Raw genomic sequence first — 24243 nt, forward strand, 5'->3', positions numbered from 1 at the left:
AAGTTCTTTGGTCCTTATTTTCTGTATCAAAACTTTATTAGAAGTATTCTTTGTTGCATCCTATCTCTAGTTCTTTGGTGTACATTTTTTTGCCTGAAATTCAGTGTCAACCAAAATATGGTCTCAGCCTATTTGATCTCTCACTACTGTTTTACCCACTCCTTATGCTATACACAGCCAGGCTGTATTACTCATTGTTCCCCATATAGAGCCTGTAACTTTTCTGCCTTCATACATGCTGTTCACTACATTCGTAATAATATCCCTTATCCCTGCCTTAATAAGTCCTTTGGCATCTCAGGTTATTATTCCAACTTACCCTTCAAAACCTTTTTAAAAAAAATAAGCTCAATCTTTAACTGATTTTCACAATACCATTCTACCAACCTGATGTTCCTTCTTTCCTACTAAACCTCCATTATAGTGCTTTTATTTTATTTTATTTATTTTTTTTTTAAAGTTTTTTTGTTTTTTATTTATTTATGATAGTCACACACACAGAGAGAGATAGAGAGAGGCAGAGACACAGGCAGAGGGAGAAGCAGGCTCCATGCACCGGGAGCCCGACGTGGGATTCGATCCCGGGTCTCCAGGATCGCGCCCCGGGCCAAAGGCAGGCGCTAAACCGCTGCGCCACCCAGGGATCCCTAGTGCTTTTAATTTTAAGTATGAAAGGATATATACAGAAATATCAAAAATCATACTCTGATGTGAAGTTATAGATGGCTTATCTTACCCATATTTTCCAAATTTTCTACAAAACAGCCATGTATTACCTTTATAAATAGAGGGAAAAAATGCCAGGCAAATATCAACAGGGACACTGCTGTGTTTCCCTTATGGGGCTCAGCCCAATGACTCACATATAAAACATGCTTCAGTAAGTACCTGTTAAATAGGCATTTATGGAGGGATCATCTAAAGGAGCACAGTACTTTAATGTGAACAGGGCCTTTGTGATCACATAAATAAGCATTCTCGTTTCATAAATAGTAAAAAAACTGTTAATCCAAGAAGATGGAAGAACTGTCTCAAGGTCTCACAACAATGTTATTGAATTAAGTCTAAGGCCCATTCTGGTCTTCAAATACAAGGAAATGACACAATATAATACTATAATAAAAACAAAACTACCAAAATACAATGGGCAGCTAAATACCTAAATGACATATGTAAGAAGTGATTAATAATCAAAAAAAAAAAAAAAAGGAAAAGAGATACATAGTTAATCCCTCAGAGAGACTTCTGGTTTTAGCTCTGACATGTAAAGAACTTAGAGTTGTCATTCCCATCATTATGACAACAAAAAACTGAACAAACCAAAATCATTGACTTTTCTTGAGCTCCTTAGAGTTCACAGGGCAAAGTATCTCCTGAAATCTGAAGAGACAGACAAATACAGAGAATCTTGGCCAAATACAGAAAATCACAACCAGCCATCTGCTTTATGGAACAGAAGCCACTGGAGTCATAAGTTCGAAGAAACACTTAAAGTGTAATTTTGACAAATTGCTGGAGGCCGAATATGGACTAGTTTGAGTAAGAAATACAATCTTAGGAGGGGTTCCTAACATTTTTGTCTGTTTTCCCTCTAAGAATCAGATTTTCTTGGTGAAGAATCAAAAAAGATCCCCTAATAGGTCTGAGAAGGAGAGGAGAAGGTTAAGATATACAAAGTATGCCCAGGGTGCTCTCTACAATTAAGGCCTTACTCTTCAGGGAAAGAGATTTTACCAGAGCCTTTTCTGAAGTGGGGAAAGGAACTTCCCTGACCCTAGCCACCTCTAGCCTTCCTATCTTGCTTAAGGGAGGGGCAGGGGAAGTTAAGAAAGACTAGGGAAGGTCACAGACACACTAAAACACTGAGATTTAATCATAAGATTACAGAGGCCTTCTGCACCCCATGCCCTACCACTACACCAAGGCTGGCTCTGATGTAACAACAATGGAGTCTAATAAGAGATGCAGACCATATCTAAGGAGGAGTTCTTAGAAAACCCCAAAGACAATGGGGGAGACAAGAAGAATACCAGAGGAATGCTGAAGTTCCTAACATTTGCAGCTAACATTAAACACAGCCCAACTCGGGATCCCTGAGTGGCTCAGAGGTTTGGCGCCTGCCTTTGGCCCAGGGCCCGATCCTGGGGTCCCGGGATGGAGTCCCACATTGGGCTCCTGGCATGGAGCCTGCTTCTCCTCCCTCTGCCTATGTCTCTGCCTCTGTCTCTATGTCTATCGTGAATAAATGAATAAAATCTTAAAAAAAAAAAAAACAAAAAACAAAAACACAGCCCAACTTCTCTTTAAAGACATAAGACCTTATTTATATAAAGGGCCTATTCACCTCAGCTCCTACTACCCAATACATCATGTCCAACTTCCAACAAGTACAAGATGTGTTAAAAAGCAAGAAAACACAGTCTGAAGAGATAATGCAAGTATCAGAACCACTCAAGATTTTGGAATTAACCGGGGATCCTTGGGTGGCTCAGCAGTTTGGTGCCTGCCTTCAGCCCAGGGCATGATCCTAGAGACCCGGAACTGAGTCCCACATCAGGCTACTGCATGGAGCCTGCTTCTCCCTCTGCCTGTGTCTCTGCCTCTCCCTCTCTGTGTCTCTCATGAATAAATAAATAAAATCTTTAAAAAAAGATTTTGGAATTAACCAACAAAGGACTTAAAATAACTATGATTAATAATAATCTTAATAATATAATAACCATGATCAATAATATTAGGTGCTCTCATGAAAAAAGTAAACAACATGTTGAACAGATGGATAATGTAAATACAATTTTTTTGTTTGTTTAGAAACCTTAAACAAATCCAGAGGAAATGCCAGAAATCAAAAACACTGTAACAGAAGGGAAGAATGCCTTTCATGAGCCCACAGTAGATGGGACACAGCCAGGGACAGTCAGTGAGCTTGAAAATAGGTTAATAGAAACTTCCCAAACTGAAAATCAAAGAGAAAAAAAAAAAAAAATGCGGGGGGAGGGAGGCACAGAACATCCAAGGACTGCAGGAGAATCTCAAAACGGACCAGAACATCTAAGAACTGTGGGAAATTAGGCAGAGATACATGATAGCAAAATAGGATACCTTCATTTTGAAATACCAGAAGGAAAAGAGAAACAAAAATATTTGAAGCAATAATGGCCAAGAATTTCCAAAATTAATGAGATTCCAAAACCACAGATCTAGGAGCTCAGAAAACACCAACCAAGAAACTATACTTGGGCCTGTCATAATTCAAATTGCAGAAATCCAAAGACAAAATTTTGAACAAAGCTGGGGATAGGGAGTAAGCTAGGGAATGTAGGGGGGAAACCTTAACTATACAGGAATAAGGATGGGAATTATAGCAGACTTCTTGTCATAAACAATGTAGGTAAGAAGACAGCGGAGTAAAATATTTAAAGTGCTGTAGAAAGAAAAACCTCACCAACCTAGAACCTATATCCCAGTGATATTATTCTTCAAAAGTAAACAAGAAATACAGGTTTTCTCATGCAATGAAAAAAACTGAGGGAATTCATCTCTAGCAGATCTGCCCTGAAAGAAATATTAAAAGATCTTTAGGAAGAGAGAAAATAATATAGATCAGAAATATGGATCTACAGAAACTGTCAGAAAAAGGAGTATATGAAGGTAAAAAGAGAATCTCGTTTTTCTTATTCTTGGCCTAAAATAACTTCTTTAAATAATTACAATAGCAATGTATTGGGTGACTGCAGCATATGAGAGCAATGTTATAAGGATGAGAGGAAAGAACTGGAATAATTCTGTTAAAATGTTATCTATACTATACATGAAGCAGAACAGTGTTTTTGAAGGTGGATTTAGTTAAAACATTTATTGCAAACTACAGTAACTGCCAGAAAAATTACATAATCCCCTAGAAAATATAGTACTAAGAAATGGTTTAGATAAAAGCTAATTACATAAAAACTTAAAGTAAAAATGCTGACATTGGGAAAATTTAACAACTAAAATCCTAAGACTATTAATGATAACACACAAATATTATTGGTTGATGGACGTGGTATCATTCTGAGCCATTTACATGTACTATTTCATTTATTTTTAAAAATCATCCTATTTTCAAATGAAGAAACTGAGGTATAGATTAAATTACTTGCTCAGTGATGCACAGTAAAGTGGCAGAGCTGAATTTATCCCCAGACAGTAGACAGCAGTTGGTGAGGAAGAACCAGATAGCAGTGGACACGATCTCTTTATTAGCCAAAGTGAGTTAATGGTCTATTCATATGGATTGATCTTAAATATGGTTTCTGTCCAATTCACATTAAAATTCACTCATAATACTATCATATGTCCCACAGACTTAAGTTCTACTATACCTACAAAATCTACATACCAATGATTAAATTACAAACACATATACTGAGGTTAAAAAATATATATATTAAAAAAAGATGTGTTAATAGATGTGTCTATGAGGTACATGCAGTAAAATTTTACTATCGTACTTCTTAAAAATCAAAATAGAAATAGGTTAGGATTTTATGATGTATACAGCAAAAGGCACCATTTCAGTGTTTCTCTGCAATGATGTATTCTTAGCAATGAATGGTTATATAAAACCACTACCTTTATCCAATTTTCTAGCTCTAGATAACTTTTCTTGAGATCTCCTTTTTAGTTCTTGGACTGGAATACAAGCCAGTGCTTTCTCCTGGAGAGCAAGGTTCTCATAGACCAGCACATGCTGAATGTTGGACCGAAGAACTTTTAGAATGACTGAATCAGTAGTAACCTAATAGAAAAAAAATACTGATTAGCTTTTCTCCATATGCTACAAAAATAACACATAACAGAATATGATGGTTCTATGATTTCATACATAAAGAAGAATATATGGATTCACTGAAATATATCACTCAAAGCCTGTACAATATTATTTTTAGGAGATACTCATATCTAACAGTCTAAGATATATCTATTCTTTTCCTCTGAATGTACTATTGAGGATATATTTAAACAGAGATATGTGGCGCTTGGGTGGCTTAGTCAGTTGGGTGTCTGCCTCCAGCTCAGGTCGGGATCCCAGTTTTCTGGGGTCAAGCCCCACCTTGTTGGACTCCTGGCTCAGTAGAGTCTTGCTTCTCCCTCTGCCCCTTCTTCCAGCTCATGATCTCTCTCTCTCTCAAATAAAGTCTTTCAACAAAACAAAAACAGAGATATGCTAAATTCTTGATTATAAGTTTGGATCAAGATAGTGCTGAGAGGCGCCTGCATCATGACCTGAGCCAAAAATCAAGAGTGGGGTTGGTTAAGCACCCCACTCTTGATTTTTGGCTCAGGTCATGATTGCAGGGTCCTGGGATTGAGCTCTGAGTTGGGCTCCACGCTCAGTGGGGAGTCTGCGTGAGGATTCTCTTTCCCCCTCCTTCTGCATCTCCCCCAGCTTCTCAGTGGGGAACACACACTCCTGTGTGTAAATGTGCGTGTGCACGCATAGTCTCTCTCTAGTAAGTAAATCTTAAAAAAAATAGAGTGCTCTAAGCAACACATCTGACAGCCTTTCCACTTCAAATCCCTATAAGTAACATAATTAAAAAAAAAACAAACAAACCCAAAACACTCTACATGGCATTAGCAAAGGAGGAACATTCTAAAGGGATCAGGACTTTTGATAAATTCCTGAAAGGAAAAATAGATACATATGGATTAAAGGAAAAAACCATGGCAATATGCTCCCTTCAAAAGAGTGATTATACTAACACAAAAAAGGGTCTCAAAATAATCCCAAGGGCAGAGGAGCCACAGAATCCACAGGGCAGAAAAGGGCCTTGAATAAACAGTGATCCTGGCTGGGCTCTGCAGGAGGAACCGCTAGACAAATCTCACCCCTCCACCACCATCATTCCTTCTCAACAAAGAACTATGCCTCTGAGAAGTGAGGGAGGCTGCTTAGATTCCCAAAAGGAAAGAGAAATGTCCAACCTCAGAACAGTTGCTTCTGGTATAGCCCATCTTGAAGCATGTCCTACACCTCCCCACAGTTGCTGCATTCATAGAAGGTAGGCTAGCAGATTTCTGACTCACTAGATCTGCAACAGACCCATACTGTTATGAAGATACATTAGAATCAACATCAGAAGAACTAACCCTGTAGCCATAGCAGCAAGTCTATCTTCAGAGATTCAACAGTATACTGTATTCAGAGAAAGGCAACTATGAATCCTGGAAATTAAAAATTTAAACACTAAAATAAGAAAGTACAGAAGATGTCAAACAGTAGAACAAACATAGCTAAAGTGTGATCAATTAGAAGACTGAGCCAAGACATTTTCTGAGAATGTGGCACAAAAAACCCAAATAGACACTGAGGATAAATCCAAAAGTTTCCAAATTCAGCTAACAGAAAGTCTAGAAAGTAGAGTAGAAAAAAGTGGAAAAGAGAAACTTCTCAAAGAAATAATGGAAGCCAATTTCAGAGTTAAAGAAAGAGCCAGTATGAATGGGGGGATAAAACTAGGCATATAATAGTGACATTTCATAACAGTAAGTAGAAAAAAAAATCCTAAAAGCCTTTTATTTATCAGACATCTCAGAAACAATGAAGCAGAATCTCCGAAATTCTGAGGGAAAATGACTGGGAACACAGGACTCCTGCCCAGCCAAACTTAATCTCACAGAATAAGATGTGTGTATATGTAAGTGTAGAAAGTATATTGCTCCAAAATCTAAAATAATTCTTAGAGATGTTACTGTCCCCTCAAAATATAATATAACCAAAGTAAATAAACAGATTACCCAGGAGTAGAAATTGAGATAAAAGTAGCAGGAGTGCATTAAAAAAATAAACTAGTAAGACCTAAGTTCTGATTATTATAATCATAATTAAAAAGCAAAATCTCTAACTTTCTCATAAACAGGATAGCAGGGAAGGGAGCAGAAAAAGAGTAAAAGCTTTCTGAGGTTCTTGTTATGTTAGTAAAAAAATATAAAAGTAAATATTTGCATTAAAAATTTAAGGGCAATAATAGAAGACTAAAAAAAATATTTAACTTTTTTATTTTAAAAGATTTTATTTATTCATTTGAGAGAGAGAGAGAGAGAGAGAGAGAGAGCAGGAGCAGGAGGGGGAGCGATGAAGCAGACTCCCCACAGAGCAGGGAGCCTGATGTGGGGTTTGATCCCAGGACCCTGGGATCATGACCTGAGCTGAAGGCAAACGCTTAACCAGCAGCTGAGCCAGCCAGGTGCCCCGATATTTAACTTTCTAATTTTTAAGGGGAAGATAATAGAAGAAAACTGTTCTCAATATAAAACAAAAATAGGGAGAAAAAAGGGGAAAAAGCAAAAAGACACAGGCAACACAAAAATAAAATGTCAGAAACAAAGTTCAAAAATATTAACAATGATGGTAAATACGAATGGGTTAAATGCGTATATTAAAAGGTAGACATAGATTAATTTAAAAAATAAAGCCATTATCAAACACTCTCTTTAATGTTCAGGACTTTCAAAAGCTTGCGGATGGGTACATGAGACAGACACGGTCACTTTATTGTTTAAGGGAGGGACAGGCATTAAATAACGACAAAACCACTGTACTGTCAACAAATATTTAAGTATGTGTGTGGGTCACATACTGGAAAAATAGACTGAAATAGTCAAGTCAATATCTTCACAAAGTAGTCTATGGATACAGAAACTAATATTGGTACAATGTTCATTTCCTGGGAGTGTGTGTCTATGGGGACACACTTAGGAAATTATGTAGGATCAGAATAGAGAGCATGGAGAACCCAGAAGAAATGGTGGAGAGAGAAAGCTGGGGATGAAGCGGAGTTGATAAGCAGCTAGATCTTTCTGGTCTCTTTCACTGTAATGGGAAGCTATTAAAGATACTTAAGCAAGAGAGTAAAATGGTCAGATTCACATTTTCGGAGTATCACTCTAACTTAGCTAGAGAAAGGACGTTACAGACGACCCAAGGGGGGACCACTGCAGAACTCTAAGAGAGTTGGTGGCTTCAACTAGATGGCTTAGTAGCAGTAGAAAAGTGAATAAAAAATAATTTAGGAAATAGGATCAACAAGTCTTGAAGACTGAATTGTGGAGTCAGGGGGCAGTTAGGAAAGAAAAATACATTAGGAATGATCTGTGGATTCTGAGTGAACAACTAACTGACTCAATAGTTGAACTAGAAGAAAAACCAGGAAATGATTGAGCTAAAGATGATGAACAGTCAAGTACAAATGAACTGGAAAAAAGTACGTTAAATTTAGCAGCATGGAGATCTTTGATGATCTTAGAAGTTTTGTAATAGTGTTAATAAGGAAAAAAAAGTTATAAGAAAGTTGAACAGCATAATGGCTTAACAGTACATTATAGAATATATAAACAAAATGTATATTGAAAGAGTATGCTCAAATATTTTACTGATAGGATACATGATTAAAGAATGGAAGCTTGCTAGACAGGTGTGTGAGAAGTAAAGGTACAAGGATGAGTATAAGAGGCCCTTCCAGAAACTTGCTGTAAAGAAGAAATGAGAACTATAGGACATATAGGATCCAGGATATATAGGAACCAGCATGCTGCCTGTTTCTAAGGTAGAAGAGTTTGCAGGAAAGGTCCCTAAACATTAATCTGCTTGTGAAAAATACAGATTTCCCCAATTCCTTCCCTCTTTTTCTGATTTAGCCAGTCTGGGGTTACACCTAGGAATTTGAATGTCCAGCTCAGTCTGATGCTAACAGTCTAACCTTAGACAAAAACTGGCCTAAAGCAAGGTTTAAATGACAACAAGGAGAATCCCCAAGAGAAGAGGAGGTTCAAGACTGCACAGTCCATGTGAGATTCCACAGTGAGCAGAGAAGGGATGCAGGAACAAAGGAGGAACTGGCTTTTATTAAGAGCAGACATGTTTCTCCCATTTACGGAAGGGATGAGTGAACAGATGACTGAAGAAATTTACGATCCAGTGATGAGAAATCCAGGGTATTCCCAGCAGGGAGGAATGTGCTCCTTTACCAGAACTGATACAGAAACACACAAAAATAAAGATCTCCATTTTTGTTTTAAAGGATTCTTACAACAATGAGGCACAGCAGTATTCTTGTTGTTCTTATTTTTTTTTTCTTGTTGTTCTTAAATGTAGGTTTTCATATACTGAGAGGATAAGAACTCATTTAGGGAATTTTTATTTTCAATTTAATACTTCCAATCTGGAAATTACTTCATTCATTGTAGTTTGTATGGCACTCAAACAATTCTGAACAGTAGAGTTTATTTTCTTGCCTTATTTCTATACATACTCTTTGGCACAATTCCATAAATACTAAGTGATAAGAGTGAAGTCTGCCAATTGCGTGGCGACTCCAGCAGCTGGGCAACCAGGGACACAAGGCAGCAGTTAATTCCCTGAGTGAGCTGAAGTTATTTGGAGTAGGAACAGAAGTTCAAAAGGTGCAATCTGTCTGGTTTTAGGTCAAATAAATAGGCAGTTTGCTTCACTGACCATACCTGGATTTCAATTATTTTGGTTTCTAATGTGAAAAATATTCAAGACTCTTCTAAGAAAAAATTATATAATATGTATATTTTGCTAAATCATGTGATAAAACCTGTGGAAGACGGATTATCAAATTCACTTCTTTAGTAAAAAAAAACATAGGTCTTCAAGCCCACCAGTCTTCCTTTTGCCTTTAAGCAGCCTTTTAAATTTAGAACCTGCTTTTAAACACAAAAGTTCTGTTTAATAATTTTTTGATGATAGTTTTAATCAACTTGGGACTTCTATCACTTTATTTCTTACAAACCCTTCCCTTTTTTTTTCTATTTACAAAAGTAATAAATGTTGTTGCAAGAAATTCTCAGGAAATACTGAGTGGTATAAATAATGTGGAATCACTTGTAATTTCACCCTAAGATAAAATTATGGCTGTCTATGTATAGCTTTCTAGACATTTTAAAATGAACGTATTTATGAACGTATATTTTTATTTTTTTTAAGATTTCATTTATTCATTCATAGAGACACAGAGAGAGAGAGAGGCAGAGACACAGGCAGAGGGAGAAGCAGGCTCCATGCAGAGCCTGACGTGGGACTTGATCCAGGGTCTCCAGGATCATGCCCTGGGCTGCAGGCGGCGCTAAACCGCTGCACCACTGGGGATGCCCGAACGTACATTTTTAATAAGAAAATTGAAATATTACACACACACACACACACACAACATATGTTGTTTTAACTTTGGAATTAGTAGTTTACTGTTTTTTTCTCCCATATAATAACTCTTGTAATGCCAAAATAGACATCATCATTTTTAATGGAGGCTAAGAATTCCGGTATACAGATGTGTTATAATTTAAGTGATCCCCTAATGAAGGGAATGCAGTATATTTTACCTTTAAGAATTGTAGGTTCACAACAAGAAATTGGACATTTAAATCTTATGTCCAAATAGAACATTTCTTCTCTAATAAAGATCAGATATAGATCCAAACTGAAAGGTTTCTTATGAGATTAAGTTTAAAAATAAACCAGTTCCTAAAAACATAAATAAACCAACTCATTTTATTGTTTACCATTGTCTAACAATATAGTATATTTATAATTTCAACAGAATAATTTCAAATGATAATTCTTTTAAATAAATGCATACCCATATACACAATGGGCAATAATTTCTAGAGTGATTAGAATTGATGAAAAGTCCTTAACAATTCTATACACATTCTAAAAGTAGGCATGGGCCAAATAAAGGTATGCATCTAAACTAGCTGTGTAATAACTGCTGCAGGCTTATTTTAAGCAAATCATAGTTCAGAATCACCTGTTTTCAACCTAGATGAAGTTGCAAAATTGGAAATATAATGCTTTTAACATTGTAAGGTTCTTTGTCTTTGAAAAACTCTCTGCTGTTTTGAAATGCTTTCCGAAGGCAAAGGATACATAAAGGGTTATTGGGAAATTATGTCCTTTAGGAACACTAAACATTCAGCATGTATAACCAGCAAATTTAAAAGTCAATTGAGTCACTGGGGAAATGCAAATTAAAGCCACAATAAGATATTACCTAATATCCACTAAAATTGCCATAATAAAAAAGACAATAACAAGTGTCAGTGAGGGTACTGAGAAATCGTAACATCACACACTGCTGGTGAGAATGTAAAATGGTGCAACAACTTTGGAAAACAGCTTGGCAATTTCTTAAAACATTAAACATAAACTTAACATACAACCTGTAGCTCCATTCCTAGGAATCAACTCAAGAGAAATGCAAACCTATGCCCACACAAAGTCTTGTATGTGAATGTTCAGAGCAGCATTATTCATAATTTGCAAAGATGGGAAACAACCCGAATGTCCATCATGGAATATTATCAAGCAATAAGAAGGAATAAAATACTGATATATCCTACAATATGAATAAACTTCAAAAACATACAAAATAAAGAAGCCAAAAGCAAAAAACTACATATTGTGTAATTCCATTTACATAAAATATCCAGAGAGAGCAGCAAAGTAAGTTTCTAACAACATCACCTTTTATTGAGTACCAATATACTTCAGTACTTTAGATCTTAAAGGAAAAGTTTATTGGCAAACTTCAACATTAGTGACTATCACTTTAATTTATATTTCAAAATTTTACTTGATGTAGTTTCAACCAAAGAAATATTATAATAGCTATGAAGGTATCAATGCTCAGGATCTGTCTATTTAAATGCATTCAATACTTTTTAAATTTTTCTCTTGCTGCTTGACTTTGATCTTTAATTATCAACTGAGTACCCCCACTCAAAATGCGCAAGGCAGGGGAACATAGCTGTCAAATTCTGTAGTATAACAAATAATAGTGATGAATGCTTACATAACAAAATACTTTTTTAAACTATGTATTCCAGTGATCCATGGATAACCAAGACTTGGTGATAAAAAACAAGATTTATTCTAATTTCTTCCAATTCCCTTAAGAAACTCAGAAAAAGATACTGTGTCTCATGGACTAGAGAAATAAGAATTGGTAACAGATTGTCTACTAAAAGCATATGTCTGTAAGAAAGTTTATTTTCTTTTAAACTCTACATTTGTTGTGTCAATAAAATGACCTTTTCCATTTTTTTTAGTTTAGTATCCAGAGGCTTTCTGGTGATTATAGAGTTTCAAAGGCCTCAAATTATATCTGAATTGCAAGGTTAAGAATCAAAAAAAGGAAAGAGGTTACAGTAGAGTCAAAAAATATGAATGGATCTCCTGAGTCAGAACACTAACAAAATACTGCTTAGTCCAGGAAAAAGCTATTTTGTAAAATAAAATGTTTTCATGTATTATATGCTTTTCTCTAAGAGTGGTTAGTACTGTGCATTTTAAACTGTAACACGGAGATTCCACAAAGGATGAAGTAGGGAATCTTAAAAGATATATTCTAACACTATAATTAGAAAACAAGAAATAGGGATCCCTGGGTGGCGCAGCGGTTTGGCGCCTGCCTTTGGCCCAGGGCGCGATCCTGGAGACCCGGGATCGAATCCCACATCGGGCTCCCGGTGCATGGAGCCTGCTTCTCCCTCTGCCTGTGTCTCTGCCTCTCTCTCTCTATCTGTGTGTGACTATCATAAATAAATAAAAATTAAAAAAAAAAAAAAATTAAAAAAAAAAAAAAAAAAAGAAAACAAGAAATAGAGCTCAAAATGAAGAACTTAAGTGTACTTCTATATCAACCTTAACCACAAAACCGAAGAGAGCCTCAGCTCATCTCACGAGGGGCACAAAAGAATCTCCTGGGGCACATTTCAGATTTACTTTTTATTTCACCATTTTTACACAATTGCTGTATAAGGTACATATTAGAAGTACATAATTTATAAGGAAATAAACACTGGGTTATATACTCAACATTTTATTACTGTTAAGATGTGTAATCAAAAGAGTAGAAACCACTCTTCTAAGGAATGGACTGACTAGGGTTACTATTAAGTCACATTAAAGTTAAGTAGTCACATTTTTCCATTACTCTGGGAATGCAGCAGCTCAGATACTTTACAAAAAGAATTATTATTACCATGGGCAAACCTTTATAGTTTACAAAGTCCTTTATAGTTTACTAAGTTTTCATGTATGCTATCTCATGGAATACCCAGCCATTTAGCATCTTTACTAGTTGATCTGACATATTCAGTAACAGTTTCTCAAAAGCTTCCTAAACACTAGTTGTATTTATTATTATTAAAAGCAAACAGCTGTGAAGCTGATGAGAGGAGAAAATATTTTAATCACTTAAAGGTTAATCTAAGTAAACTGAAGCACAAAGAAATATGTTTAAGTTGAGTTAATCCTCCACAAAAAAAAGTTTGGAAACCACTCAATAAGAATTATATAAAAGGACAGTTAACATTCTGTCACTTCCCCTGATGGCCTTTACCACCTTTATTCTTTATTTTTTCAAGACAAGCTTAGGGTCTTCTCAGCATAAACAAAGAAATAACCACCAGGGAAGTGAAGTTAAAGACTCTGGAATTACTCAATGAGAAGATTAAGGGTAGATTTCATAACTGACTCTATATACAAGTTCTGCTTTATGGAGGGTAGTGACAAGATGTTTTACCAAAATTAAGAGGATACAAGTTGAAGCTGGCTACTAAATAAAATTACTACAGAAAAAAATTATGAAGTTTTTCCAAGTGAAAATTCAGAGGAAAACTTAAGGACCTCTATCAAAAGGCATTTTTGTTTTGCAAACAGGATAGTTTCCTATTAAATGAGATCAGTTAAGTGTACCAAGGATGCCTGTAAGCAATCAAAAAGTTTGACTGCAGTTCTTCAGATCTATTTATCTGTGTATGTTAAACTAAAGCAAAACTTAACTAACCTGGTAGCACACTCCTCTCAAAAAATTAATATATTATTATTTGCCTTGAAGAAGCTGACTTCTTTTACTAAACTGAGGGATTGATAATGATTAGGTTATTGGAATTAATAATCTTCATAATGAATGGCAACAGGTAAAAAGTAGTATTGGTGTAGCAGAGGAAATCTAGTATGACTGCCATTGTCTGGCAAATCTGTTACTTTGTTTTAGGTTAGAGACATATTCTAATTTATGTTACTGATTTACCTACCAAGGCAATGGGTAGATTTATCAATGATACAATGATGAAATGCCTAAGAAGCAATAAACCAAAAGATTTAAAAGTATATAAAAAAAATAACCATTTTCCCCTACTGTTATAAATTTGACAATTTTTTAAAGAGCTAATGAAATCTGGATATATTAGTTTGTTTGTTTGTTTATTTATTTATTTATTTTAATTAATTCACGAGAGACGCAGAGAGAGAGGCAGAGACACAGGCAGAGAGAGAAGCAGGAAGCCCGATGTGGGACTTGATCCCAGGACTCCAGGATCACGCCCTGGGCCAAAGGCAGGCGCTAAACCGCTGAGCCACCCAGCGATCCCCATGGATATATTACAGTTCTAAGAACCAAGAAAATGATGGCATAAATTCAAGAATCACAACATATTTCAAAGCTGTTGTTATTTCCATACTTTGAATGGTTAAAAATGGTTTAATTCTAACATTACCATTGGAGCAGACGGTGGGTTTGATGACTGTCCTTCACTGTTCCCTGCATGCTGCTGGGTTAACCCATTAGGATTTGAAGACTGTGTTATAGGAAGCTGGGTACTGGATGCAGGTTGCTGAGATAATTCTACTTTGTAACTCTTATTTGATCCATCCAATCTGCTACTTCTCTCTATGGCAATCAGGTCGCGAATTTTTTGCAGCTGCTCCACTGAAGCTTTTTTAGGAAAGATAAGATGTGTTTCTCCCTGGAATTTATAAAATTGGGGAAAATTTTAACCTTTGCTTTTTACTGACGTTCATATGCATACCTATAAAATGAAACCAATACTATAAAATACATAGTTCTTTAACATTCTATTTTCATACCATTATAAGTATTTTCTTTTAGATGGTCAAAGGTAAAAAGTGCCTATATATGAACTAGGAAGTTAAGAAAACTGGTCTCCTTCTTTGCATTTAATGCTTAGCTTATTTGAGTGGTTCAAAGGCCTTTAGAAAAAATATTTTCTTTTAGGAATAAGAGGTCACAAAGTCTCATAAGAATTATAAAAATGCACTTTCTCTGCAAAAGTATGTATTACTACTATTCTCTGTGAAATTCCCTATGCAATAATAGGAATTAGTAGAGATGCAGCCATACAAAATGATCTGGGGTCGCATAAAACCAAGAAGTTATATAATAACCTTTGAATCTCTTAAACCTAAGACTTTAAAGAATAGCTACATGATTAGAAGTTTGGATATGGGGTCCACTAATTTGTCCAAGAAAACAAAAAGTACACCCTGATAGTCAGTTCAAAACTATGGACTGTTAACAGTAATACAAAGGTGGTCCAAACAAAACAAACAAACAATAAAAATCCCATTTTTAAGTAGTAGTTCATTTAATGAATACTCCTAATCAGAGTGCTTTAAGATGCAATAAACATTACAACAAAGCTCACAATGCAAAACAGCAAATTATAAAACAAAAAACAAGTTAAATGAAAAGATCTTCAATTAAATTTCAAAGTGTTAAGAAGCAACAATGTTAAAATAGTAATTCCACCAACTGCATGTGAGATACAATGATTGTTAATATACAGAAGACAGACTTGTTGATTCTAAGCATTTAAGTTGAGCTCCACAACTGAGAATGATCTTATTTCACTGGTGATGGCAGACCTATCAGAATCAACTGACCAACACATTTCTCACTAATGACATGAAAATTAGTTCCAAATAAATCCCTTTTAAAAAGCTAGAAGAGGCCATTAAGCTCTATATATTCTTTAAAAACAAAACTGAACTATCACTTATTGTGTTTATGGTGCTATGCTAAACATTTTATGTATGTTATTTAGAATAATTCTCACAATCACCCTGAAATGTAGGTATTAGATTTATCCCTATTCTTTATATGAAAATACAAAAGCTCAGAAAAGTTAACCTGCCTGAAGCTACAGAATAATTGTTGGGAGTAAAGATTCAAACTTAACAAAACTTAATTGTTAAGCTATAATTGACTCCATCTAAGACTAACAGAGACCAAAAACCATAAGCTTGTACTAACGGATGGAAATTTTGAGCAAAAAGAGAATATTTCTACAGCTGAGATGATTACATATATGATTAACACAATTCGGACCACAATGATTTTCTAACATTAGAAAGGAACCACCTCACATCTCTGATGAAGTTTCTCTTCAGAAATTAGACATCTAGGTTAAAACCAAATATAGAGGTTTCCCATCTCATACTGTTAGTGGAGCAGCACTGAGAGAGACAGAAGACACCATGGGCTGAGGTGGAAATACAGTAAACCAAGTGTCTGGATCTGTTCAGTCTATACCTTAGAGAAGGCCCTTATAGGACAGAGATGCTGCTTGTGCCTTGCTCCCTTCCCTTCCAACTTTTCAAAACTAGTCCTAAAAGAACATATGATATGGCCAAAGTGCTTGTGCCAAAAAGTTTCATCAGCAGCACTGTATTTTCACAAAAAGACAAAATCACAGGCTTAATGCACCAGATCCAATAACACTTTATGAATGAGAACTGTAGTATTTAGCAAAATCCGTATTTCTCAACATATTTTTGCTAAGACAATTCTTACAGCCAGATGTTAAACAAACCTGGCTCCTGCCCACTAAATGCTGGTAATATCTTCCAGTCATCAGGACAACCAAAATTGCCCTCCTCCCATGGTGTCTGGTGAGAACCACCGCACTCAGCAAGCCAGATGAGTCACATATATACCCATGTGGATCCCAGTCTTTCTCAACCTTCTTCTCAGAATTTTCACAAAGACTATAGCCTCAGAGGCAAGGAGGCCCAAAAGTGCCCAGGATTTTAATATACAACTGAACATTTTGGGATGGATCTGAGATTCCCACTTCATCTTAAAGCCGATTCAGTTTCTTTCTAATGATAGAGTTCAGGTGCAGTTCCACTGGTTGCTTCTGCAACTTAGCCAGTGATAGAACATTTACTTGACAGGTCCTGAGGTGTGAAGTCCAAAGACAATCGGAAACCTGAAGTATAAATTAGTCTCATCAAAACATGGTAATCTTTTCTGAAACTGTTGCTCCATTTGTGTCAAATATTTCTGCAAGTTTTAATCTGGCTTATTACCTGGCACTGGTGTAACCAACCTTTCGGTCTGCCTGAGATGGGTTTTCTAGAATGTGGAATTTTGAGTGCTAAAACCAGGACAGCAAAAACAAAACAAAACAAAACAAACAAAAAAACCCCATAAAAATAAATACATTAAAAACAAAACAAAACAGGACAGCCTGAGGGAAACTGGGATGGTTGGTCATCACACCCGGCACTCAAATATTTGTTGAATGAAAGACAAATATGACTCCACAAAATGTGTAACACTTCAAAACTGAGAAATCAGTACAGTTTCCAGTTGTCATTTACTACATTTTTCTGTCATTTAACTCAAAAATCTGTATTTCTTTGAACAAAATGGGCAATGTTTACAATTTTGCCTCCTATATTTTTAAGTTCTCTATGTTCAGATGTCTGTAACTACAAGCAGATGACACCATAATTTCTATCTCCAGCCTGACCTCTCCTTTTGAGTTATAGACTCAAATATCCAACTGCCTGCTGGCTATCTCTATTGAAAGTTTAGCAGCAGTATGTCACTTATAATTATCCAAAGGTAAGTAGTGATTTCTCCCATCATCTGCTATACTCCCAAGGTTTCTCAATTTGAATTAATGGTATTTGTATCCGCTTCTATGCTCAAACCAAAACCTAGAAGAATCCCTCATTCCTTCCTTTCCCTTATACTCCACATTGAGTTAATTAGTGAGTCCTGCAGGCTCTGTTTAAAAAGAAAATTCTAGATGCCTCTACTTTTTCCTCATCTCCACTGCTATCAGTCGTTAATTCAACATATGCTTACTGAGTGCCTCAATGTATTCTAGGAGCTAGCAACAGAGGGGACAAAAGGCTTTTTAGACAAAAGGCTCTGTCCACATGGAACTTACACAAACCATTACCATTTCTCCTTTAGGCTGAGAAAAGCTTTCTAACTGATCTTCCTGCTTCATCCCTTGCTCTCATCCCAGAATATCCAGAACATTTCTCTTTACAACCGGTAATCTTTTAAATATTCTTCCCTGCCTAAAATCTTCCTATGGTTTCCCATCTCACTTAGAATGAAATCCAAGTCTTTATCAGAATCCTCAAAACCCCATGTCCTGGATCCTGCCTGCCTCTGTAGCTACTTTCTGTGTCAAAGCTAATCCTGCCAGAAGTCTGTTGCACACCTGAATCCTTCTCTCTGAAGTACTCTTACCTGAGGGTTTCAGATACCTGAAATGCTTTTCATTTAGGTCCCAGCTCAAATGTTTTCTCCTGAGAGGCCTTCTCATACCACTCATTCTTTTAGAGCTGTCCCTCTACAGGTGCTTTTTTAGTATATTACCATGCCTTCTTTTCTTCTTTGCATTCATCTTTGCTTTCATGTCTACATGTCTACTGTTTGTCCAACCTATTAGAATCCAGGCTCCATGTGAAATGGGATCTATTTCTCTAGTTCACTACTATACCCTCCAAGGGCTTGAACACAATCTGGGGAGGCTGGAAGGAAAGTACTTTTCATGGCAACTCAGCATATCTCTTTGATCATTTCTACAGCCTTGACAATTCTAACTGCTATAGATTACTATGTATCCACAACCTGGTTCAACTTCTTTCAGTATTCCATAAACTAGAAATGGTTAAGCATATATTACATAAAGAAAATTGAAAATATTGATAACTACTTTCATTGTGTCATAAAATTAAACCATGCCACAAGATTCCAGAAGATGAAACTACCAAACTTATTTTGACTTAAAAACAAAAAAAAACACTGATATTCTCCTCTTGTGTCACAGAATAAATTCCTTACATGCAGCAACTGAACTCAGCTTTTCTGCATTTACTCTTTTCATTTCTTACTGGAGACAGGCAGTTAGACCTTATCAATATTCATGGGTACTCACAAATTAAGTTTTTGCGGAAAGTCTAAAGTGACCCACAATTTGGTCTTTGGGTTTTATGTCCGATCTCCCTATTCTAAAGGATTAAAATTTGTAAGAATTTTCCCTGTGGGGGAAAAATATATATATATATTTTTATATATGATATATATAATATATTTTTATTGTGATTTTAAAATACATTTACTGTGACTTTTAAATGTCCAATAGGCGAAGAATTAACTAGTTCCACAGATTTCCAAAATGACCCATTAATTTAAAAATATTATCTTATTTAGGTAATTATCCAACAACATTATAATAAACTCTTTACAAATGAACTGGGGAGAAGAAATCCTTCAACATACTTACCTCTTCAAAGCCCATTTCAAATAAACATTCAACGGCTCCTCTGACAGGTAGGAGTCTAGTAGAAAAAGCTGTGTTTCCAATCCGGATAGATCTGTATTTTTCATCATTAGGGTTTCTGGTTTAAATAAAAAAGTTTGATTATATATAACAACTTATACTTTCCGCAGTGTTTTTGAACTCCTTTTTACATTTTATATTGGCTATACTGCTAGAAGATAGTATAGTTCCCTACTTTAAAGAAAAAGGAAGCACAGTCTGGAAAAATAGCCTGATTTTGTGATTCTTACCTCAATATACATTTACCACCACCTACCATTTCACAGCTGATAATATTAATGTTTCCATAAGGGAAATCCATGCGACATTTTAATTCTGTGCTGTTAAAGCCACATACCTTTATGAGTTTTTAGGTTGCTAAGAAAAAAATCCAGGTAAGCTCTAGACATGGGTGCATAAGGCCTTGCCTATTTTGTTCTGATGGATCTCAATCATTAAGAATGGTGCCTGATGCATATATGATAGTTAATAAATACTTGTGAAATGGATGAATAAAAGAAACTAAGAAGCTATATAAAAATGGGTCTTTGAGTTCCTCAAAGACTTTACCTCTGACAAATACAAATTTAGATATATCTTATAGTCACTTGATTTTCTTTCTTCCCTAGATGATTGTTTTTACTCTAAATTCTGCTTCAGCTCAAAGTATATTTTTGCCACAATTTTTTTTTTACCACGATTAAGATTTTAAATAGCATACATAGGATGAGACCAGCATATGAAAAGCTTTGAGATTTTTAATAACCTTTTAAAAAATATTTCATTTATTCATGAGAGACACACACACACACAGAGAGGCAGACAGAGGCAGAGGGAGAAGCAGGCTCCATGCAGGAAGCCCAACACTGGACTCGATCCCAGGACTCCAGGATCACTCCCTGAGCCAAAGGCAGACGCTCAACCACTGAGCCACCCAGGCATCCCAAGATTTTTAATAACCTCAATAAATCAGAAAGGCTGTTTAAAAAAAAAATCAGAAAAAAAAATACAAGATTAAGATAATCACAGTTTGGGGCTCCTGGGTGGCTCAGTCAGTTAAACATCTGCCTTTGGCTCAGGTCATGATCCTGGGCTCCTGGGATTAAGCCCTGAGTTGGGTTTCTGCTCAGTGGGGAATCTGCTTCTTCCTCTCCCTATGCTCCTCCTCTCTGTTGATGCACGCCCTCTCTCTCAAATAAATAAACAAAATCTTAAAAAAATAAAAAAAGATAATCACAGTATTATACTCAAAAAACCTCAGAACATAATTTAGGATGAGTAGATTTCACATCTGATATAAATTCTCTTCCAATGGTAGTGGACTCCACCAGCACTATTTTAAGAAGGATTCTGAGGTTGCGTCAGGGGTCCGTAGGAAAGAGTGCTGAGGCCATCTGCTTGGGGTATGGAATGGGGATGGTGGACAAATGCTGGCAACAGCTAGCAACTCATTAACCATTTTTGTCCTAATTTAATTGTGGAAATTTCAACATATTTCACATTTGTTTTTTATCAAGCAACTCTCTATTGCCAAACTGTATTAAATACATTAATCTTCTTTAAACTTTTCTTTAATTTCAAAAATTATACAAGTTTGTTACAGAACGTTCAGAGACAAAGCTCTAATATAGTGTTATTCAAAATGTCCACAGACCAGTGACCATCTATAAACTTCCTAGTCATTCATGAGAAGTGCAAAAATTGAGAGTACTCAGCAATTTTTATAGCAATTTGATTTGCCATGAAATTTTTATTGTATTTTACAAAGTTGTAGCTCCACAAAAGATTGGAATTAAAAACAAACATTATTCTTTACCCAGGTCATTTGAGTATCATAGGTGGTTGAAAAACACAAAGAAAAATATATGCTCTACTCTTTTTTTCTGTGTTTTATCTTTTTTTTTTAAGAGTTTATGTATGTATGTATGTATGTATGTATGTATGTATTTATGAGAGAGAGATAGGCAGAGACACAGGCAGAGGGAGAAGCAGGCTCCATGCAGGGAGTCTGATGTGGGACTCGATCCCGGGACCCCAGGATCACGCCCTGGGCTGAAGGCAAGCACTAAACTGCTGAGCCACCCAGGGATCCCCTTTTTCTGTGTTTTAAATGAGAATTACTCAACTTTGGTATTTGAAGTCTTTGTTGTAGGGGCATTTGAAGTCTTTATTGTAGGGGCCTGCCCTGGGCACAGCAAGAGATTTAGCATCCCTGTTTTTATGCCACACTGTATCCTAAGTGCCTCCTTTTCTTACCACTTAAACAAAAAAATATTGAGATCCCTGTCTCTCATGAATAAATAAAATCTTAAAAAAAAATTAAACCATACAACACTCTTACATTTATCAAGGCCAGTTACACATAAATGAAGCATCTTTTCATGATATTCAATACATTTCACCGGGTCATAAATATCAGTACCACCAGGATGATATAACCTACTGGTACAAAACTGCTTGATTTTTTTTTTTAACCTATTTTTTTTCCCCAATAGCTTCCAGATTTTTACATGATCAAAGTCTTTCTCTGGCTTTAATTTCCTAGTTTTTCCTATTTCACCACTCTTTAAGAATTCTTATAAAAACTACACTAGGTGATCTGATACAGCTTATTATTTTGATACATGTTTCAAAGTAACTTGATACAGCTTTTCTGCTCTAGTTAGCAATTTTCTATGTTTTAACATCTATGGGCCTCACATAATATTTATGTTTTTTTTCACTAAAAACATAACACAAACAAACACAAACCAAAAAAACCAAGAGTAATGTCCAGTTACCCAAATCCTAGCTTCCTCTTTTTTTTTAAGTATGTTGAGCATACCAGCCATAATCTTGAACATATAATAATGCCAAAGTTCATCCTGAAGCCCTCAAAGGCTTAGAGAACTTGGCCATTAGAGCTCAAATCCATCACATCCCATTTCCTGACCTTGGAAAACTACCAAACCAACACTTTCTAAATCTTTAACTTCATAGTGTCATCCCAGTGTATCCACCATCCTTGAACTCATTACTACTATTCTCCTTATCTTACAGTGTCTAAAATGCCCGTAAGGATCACCTTTATTTTTGTTCCTCTTCTTCCACTAAATTTTCTCTGCAGACTTTTCTCAAGTATTTTTTGCTATAATTCTTCAATGTGTTTTTTCTACCTCTGCTGACCATTAATTATTTCTGCAACTTGTAATATTTATCTTGCTGTTAGCAATAATCTTGCACCTTTACTTGAGGGTTTTTTTTTTTTTTTTTTTTTTTTTGGTTGTTTGTTGGATGATGTTGAATGAATGGGATCTTGAAAGGGCAGCAAAATGGCCTGCATCTCACTCACCATCACTTTGAACATATTTTGGTGTATCTCTAGTTGTCTTACCCACCCCCCCCCCAGTTGTCTTTGTTTTTACAACTGAATGGTAGAAAAAAAGTCATGCTTTTCACCTTGAAAGTCATAATCTACCATATACTTAAGATCTTTTTTTTTTTTTTTAATTTTTATTTATTTATGATAGGCACACAGTGAGAGAGAGAGAGGCAGAGACACAGGCAGAGGGAGAAGCAGGCTCCATGCACCGGGAGCCCGATGTGGGATTTGATCCTGGGTCTCCAGGATCGCGCCCTGGGCCAAAGGCAGGCGCTAAACCGCTGCGCCACACAGGGATCCCTATACTTAAGATCTTAAGACATGTTGGGGCACCTGAGTGGCTCAGTCAGTTGAGGGTGTGGCTCTTGGTATCTGCTCAGGTCATGATCTCAGGTTGTGAGATCAAGCCCCATGTTGGTCTCCGCACTCAACACAGGGGTCTGACTGAAATTCTTTTCCTGTTTCTCTCCGTTCTGAATCCACACCCCTCTCCCTGCTCTAAAATAAATGAAAAAATAAAATCTTAAAAAAGATTTTTTTAAATAAATCATTTTTAAAGTAAATCTTTTAAAAAGATTTTATTTATTTATTTTAAAAAGAGAGAGAGGGCGCGCACAAGCCAGGGGAAGTGGGAAAGGGAGAAGCAGACTCCCTGTTGAGCAGTGATGTGATGCGGGGTTGGATCCCAGACCCTGGGGGATCATGACCTGGGCCAAAGGCAAGACACTTAACCGACTGAGCCACCCAGGTGCCCAAAAAAGATCTTAAGACATGTCAACAAGTAGGTGTCCCACTGAGGTCACAGACTCAGAAAAAAGAAAAATGTAAATGTTTCTATTTCAGAACTTCAGAAATGATGAGAGTACATCTAACCATTTACTAGCCCTCTTTCTCTTTAGAATACATAATCCTAGAAAGAGTTTATATAAATGGAAATTCAGTATATGAGCGAGATCCTATAGTCTTGTATTTTTATTACTAATCACAAAAGTTGGTTTGTAGGACATTTAAAAAAATTATTTCTAGTCCTTCTGAAAACCTATTATTCTGAGAAACATGTAAATTTTTCAAAAACATCTTTAGAACCATCTGGGAACCATCTCTGGCTCTAACTCTACCATTCTATGTAGCTGACAAAAAGGGAAACATACACATAATCTAGCTTGTTCAACATGAAAAACTGAATAATGGTAATAATAGATAACATATGTGCCTTCATTTCTCTTTTGCAACAATCCTATAACACAGGCATTTTGCTTTCCTCTCAAAAATGGAAAAAAAAAAAAAAAGAAAAGAAACTGAAACTCAGAGACTTTACATAAAATTGCCTATAACCACAATCTTAGGAAATGGATTTAAACCCACTGGTCTGATCACAAGCTTACTCTCCATCATACAATATGCCAACTAACTCACCAATCTCAGTAACTACCCTCTCT

The 24243-nt window shown here is 36.0% G+C and overlaps 1 protein-coding gene across 4 annotated transcripts in view; it reads right to left on the reverse strand.

Annotated features, from left to right (window-relative positions):
* Window positions 1-24243, reverse strand: part of NGLY1 (N-glycanase 1) — a 57725-nt gene that overhangs the window by 27245 nt on the left and 6237 nt on the right. For all 4 annotated transcript variants that reach the window (XM_072793015.1, XM_072793012.1, XM_072793014.1 and 1 more), the window contains exons 2-4: window positions 19408-19522; window positions 14572-14820; window positions 4615-4780 (exon numbers count right to left, since the gene is read on the reverse strand). In XM_072793015.1, coding sequence (XP_072649116.1) covers window positions 4615-4780; window positions 14572-14820; window positions 19408-19522 — 530 coding nt within the window. The remainder of the gene's footprint in view (window positions 1-4614; window positions 4781-14571; window positions 14821-19407; window positions 19523-24243) is intronic.

Source organism: Canis lupus, chromosome 22 (assembly GCF_048164855.1).
Source record: "Canis lupus baileyi chromosome 22, mCanLup2.hap1, whole genome shotgun sequence".
Lineage (NCBI taxonomy): Eukaryota > Metazoa > Chordata > Mammalia > Carnivora > Canidae > Canis > Canis lupus.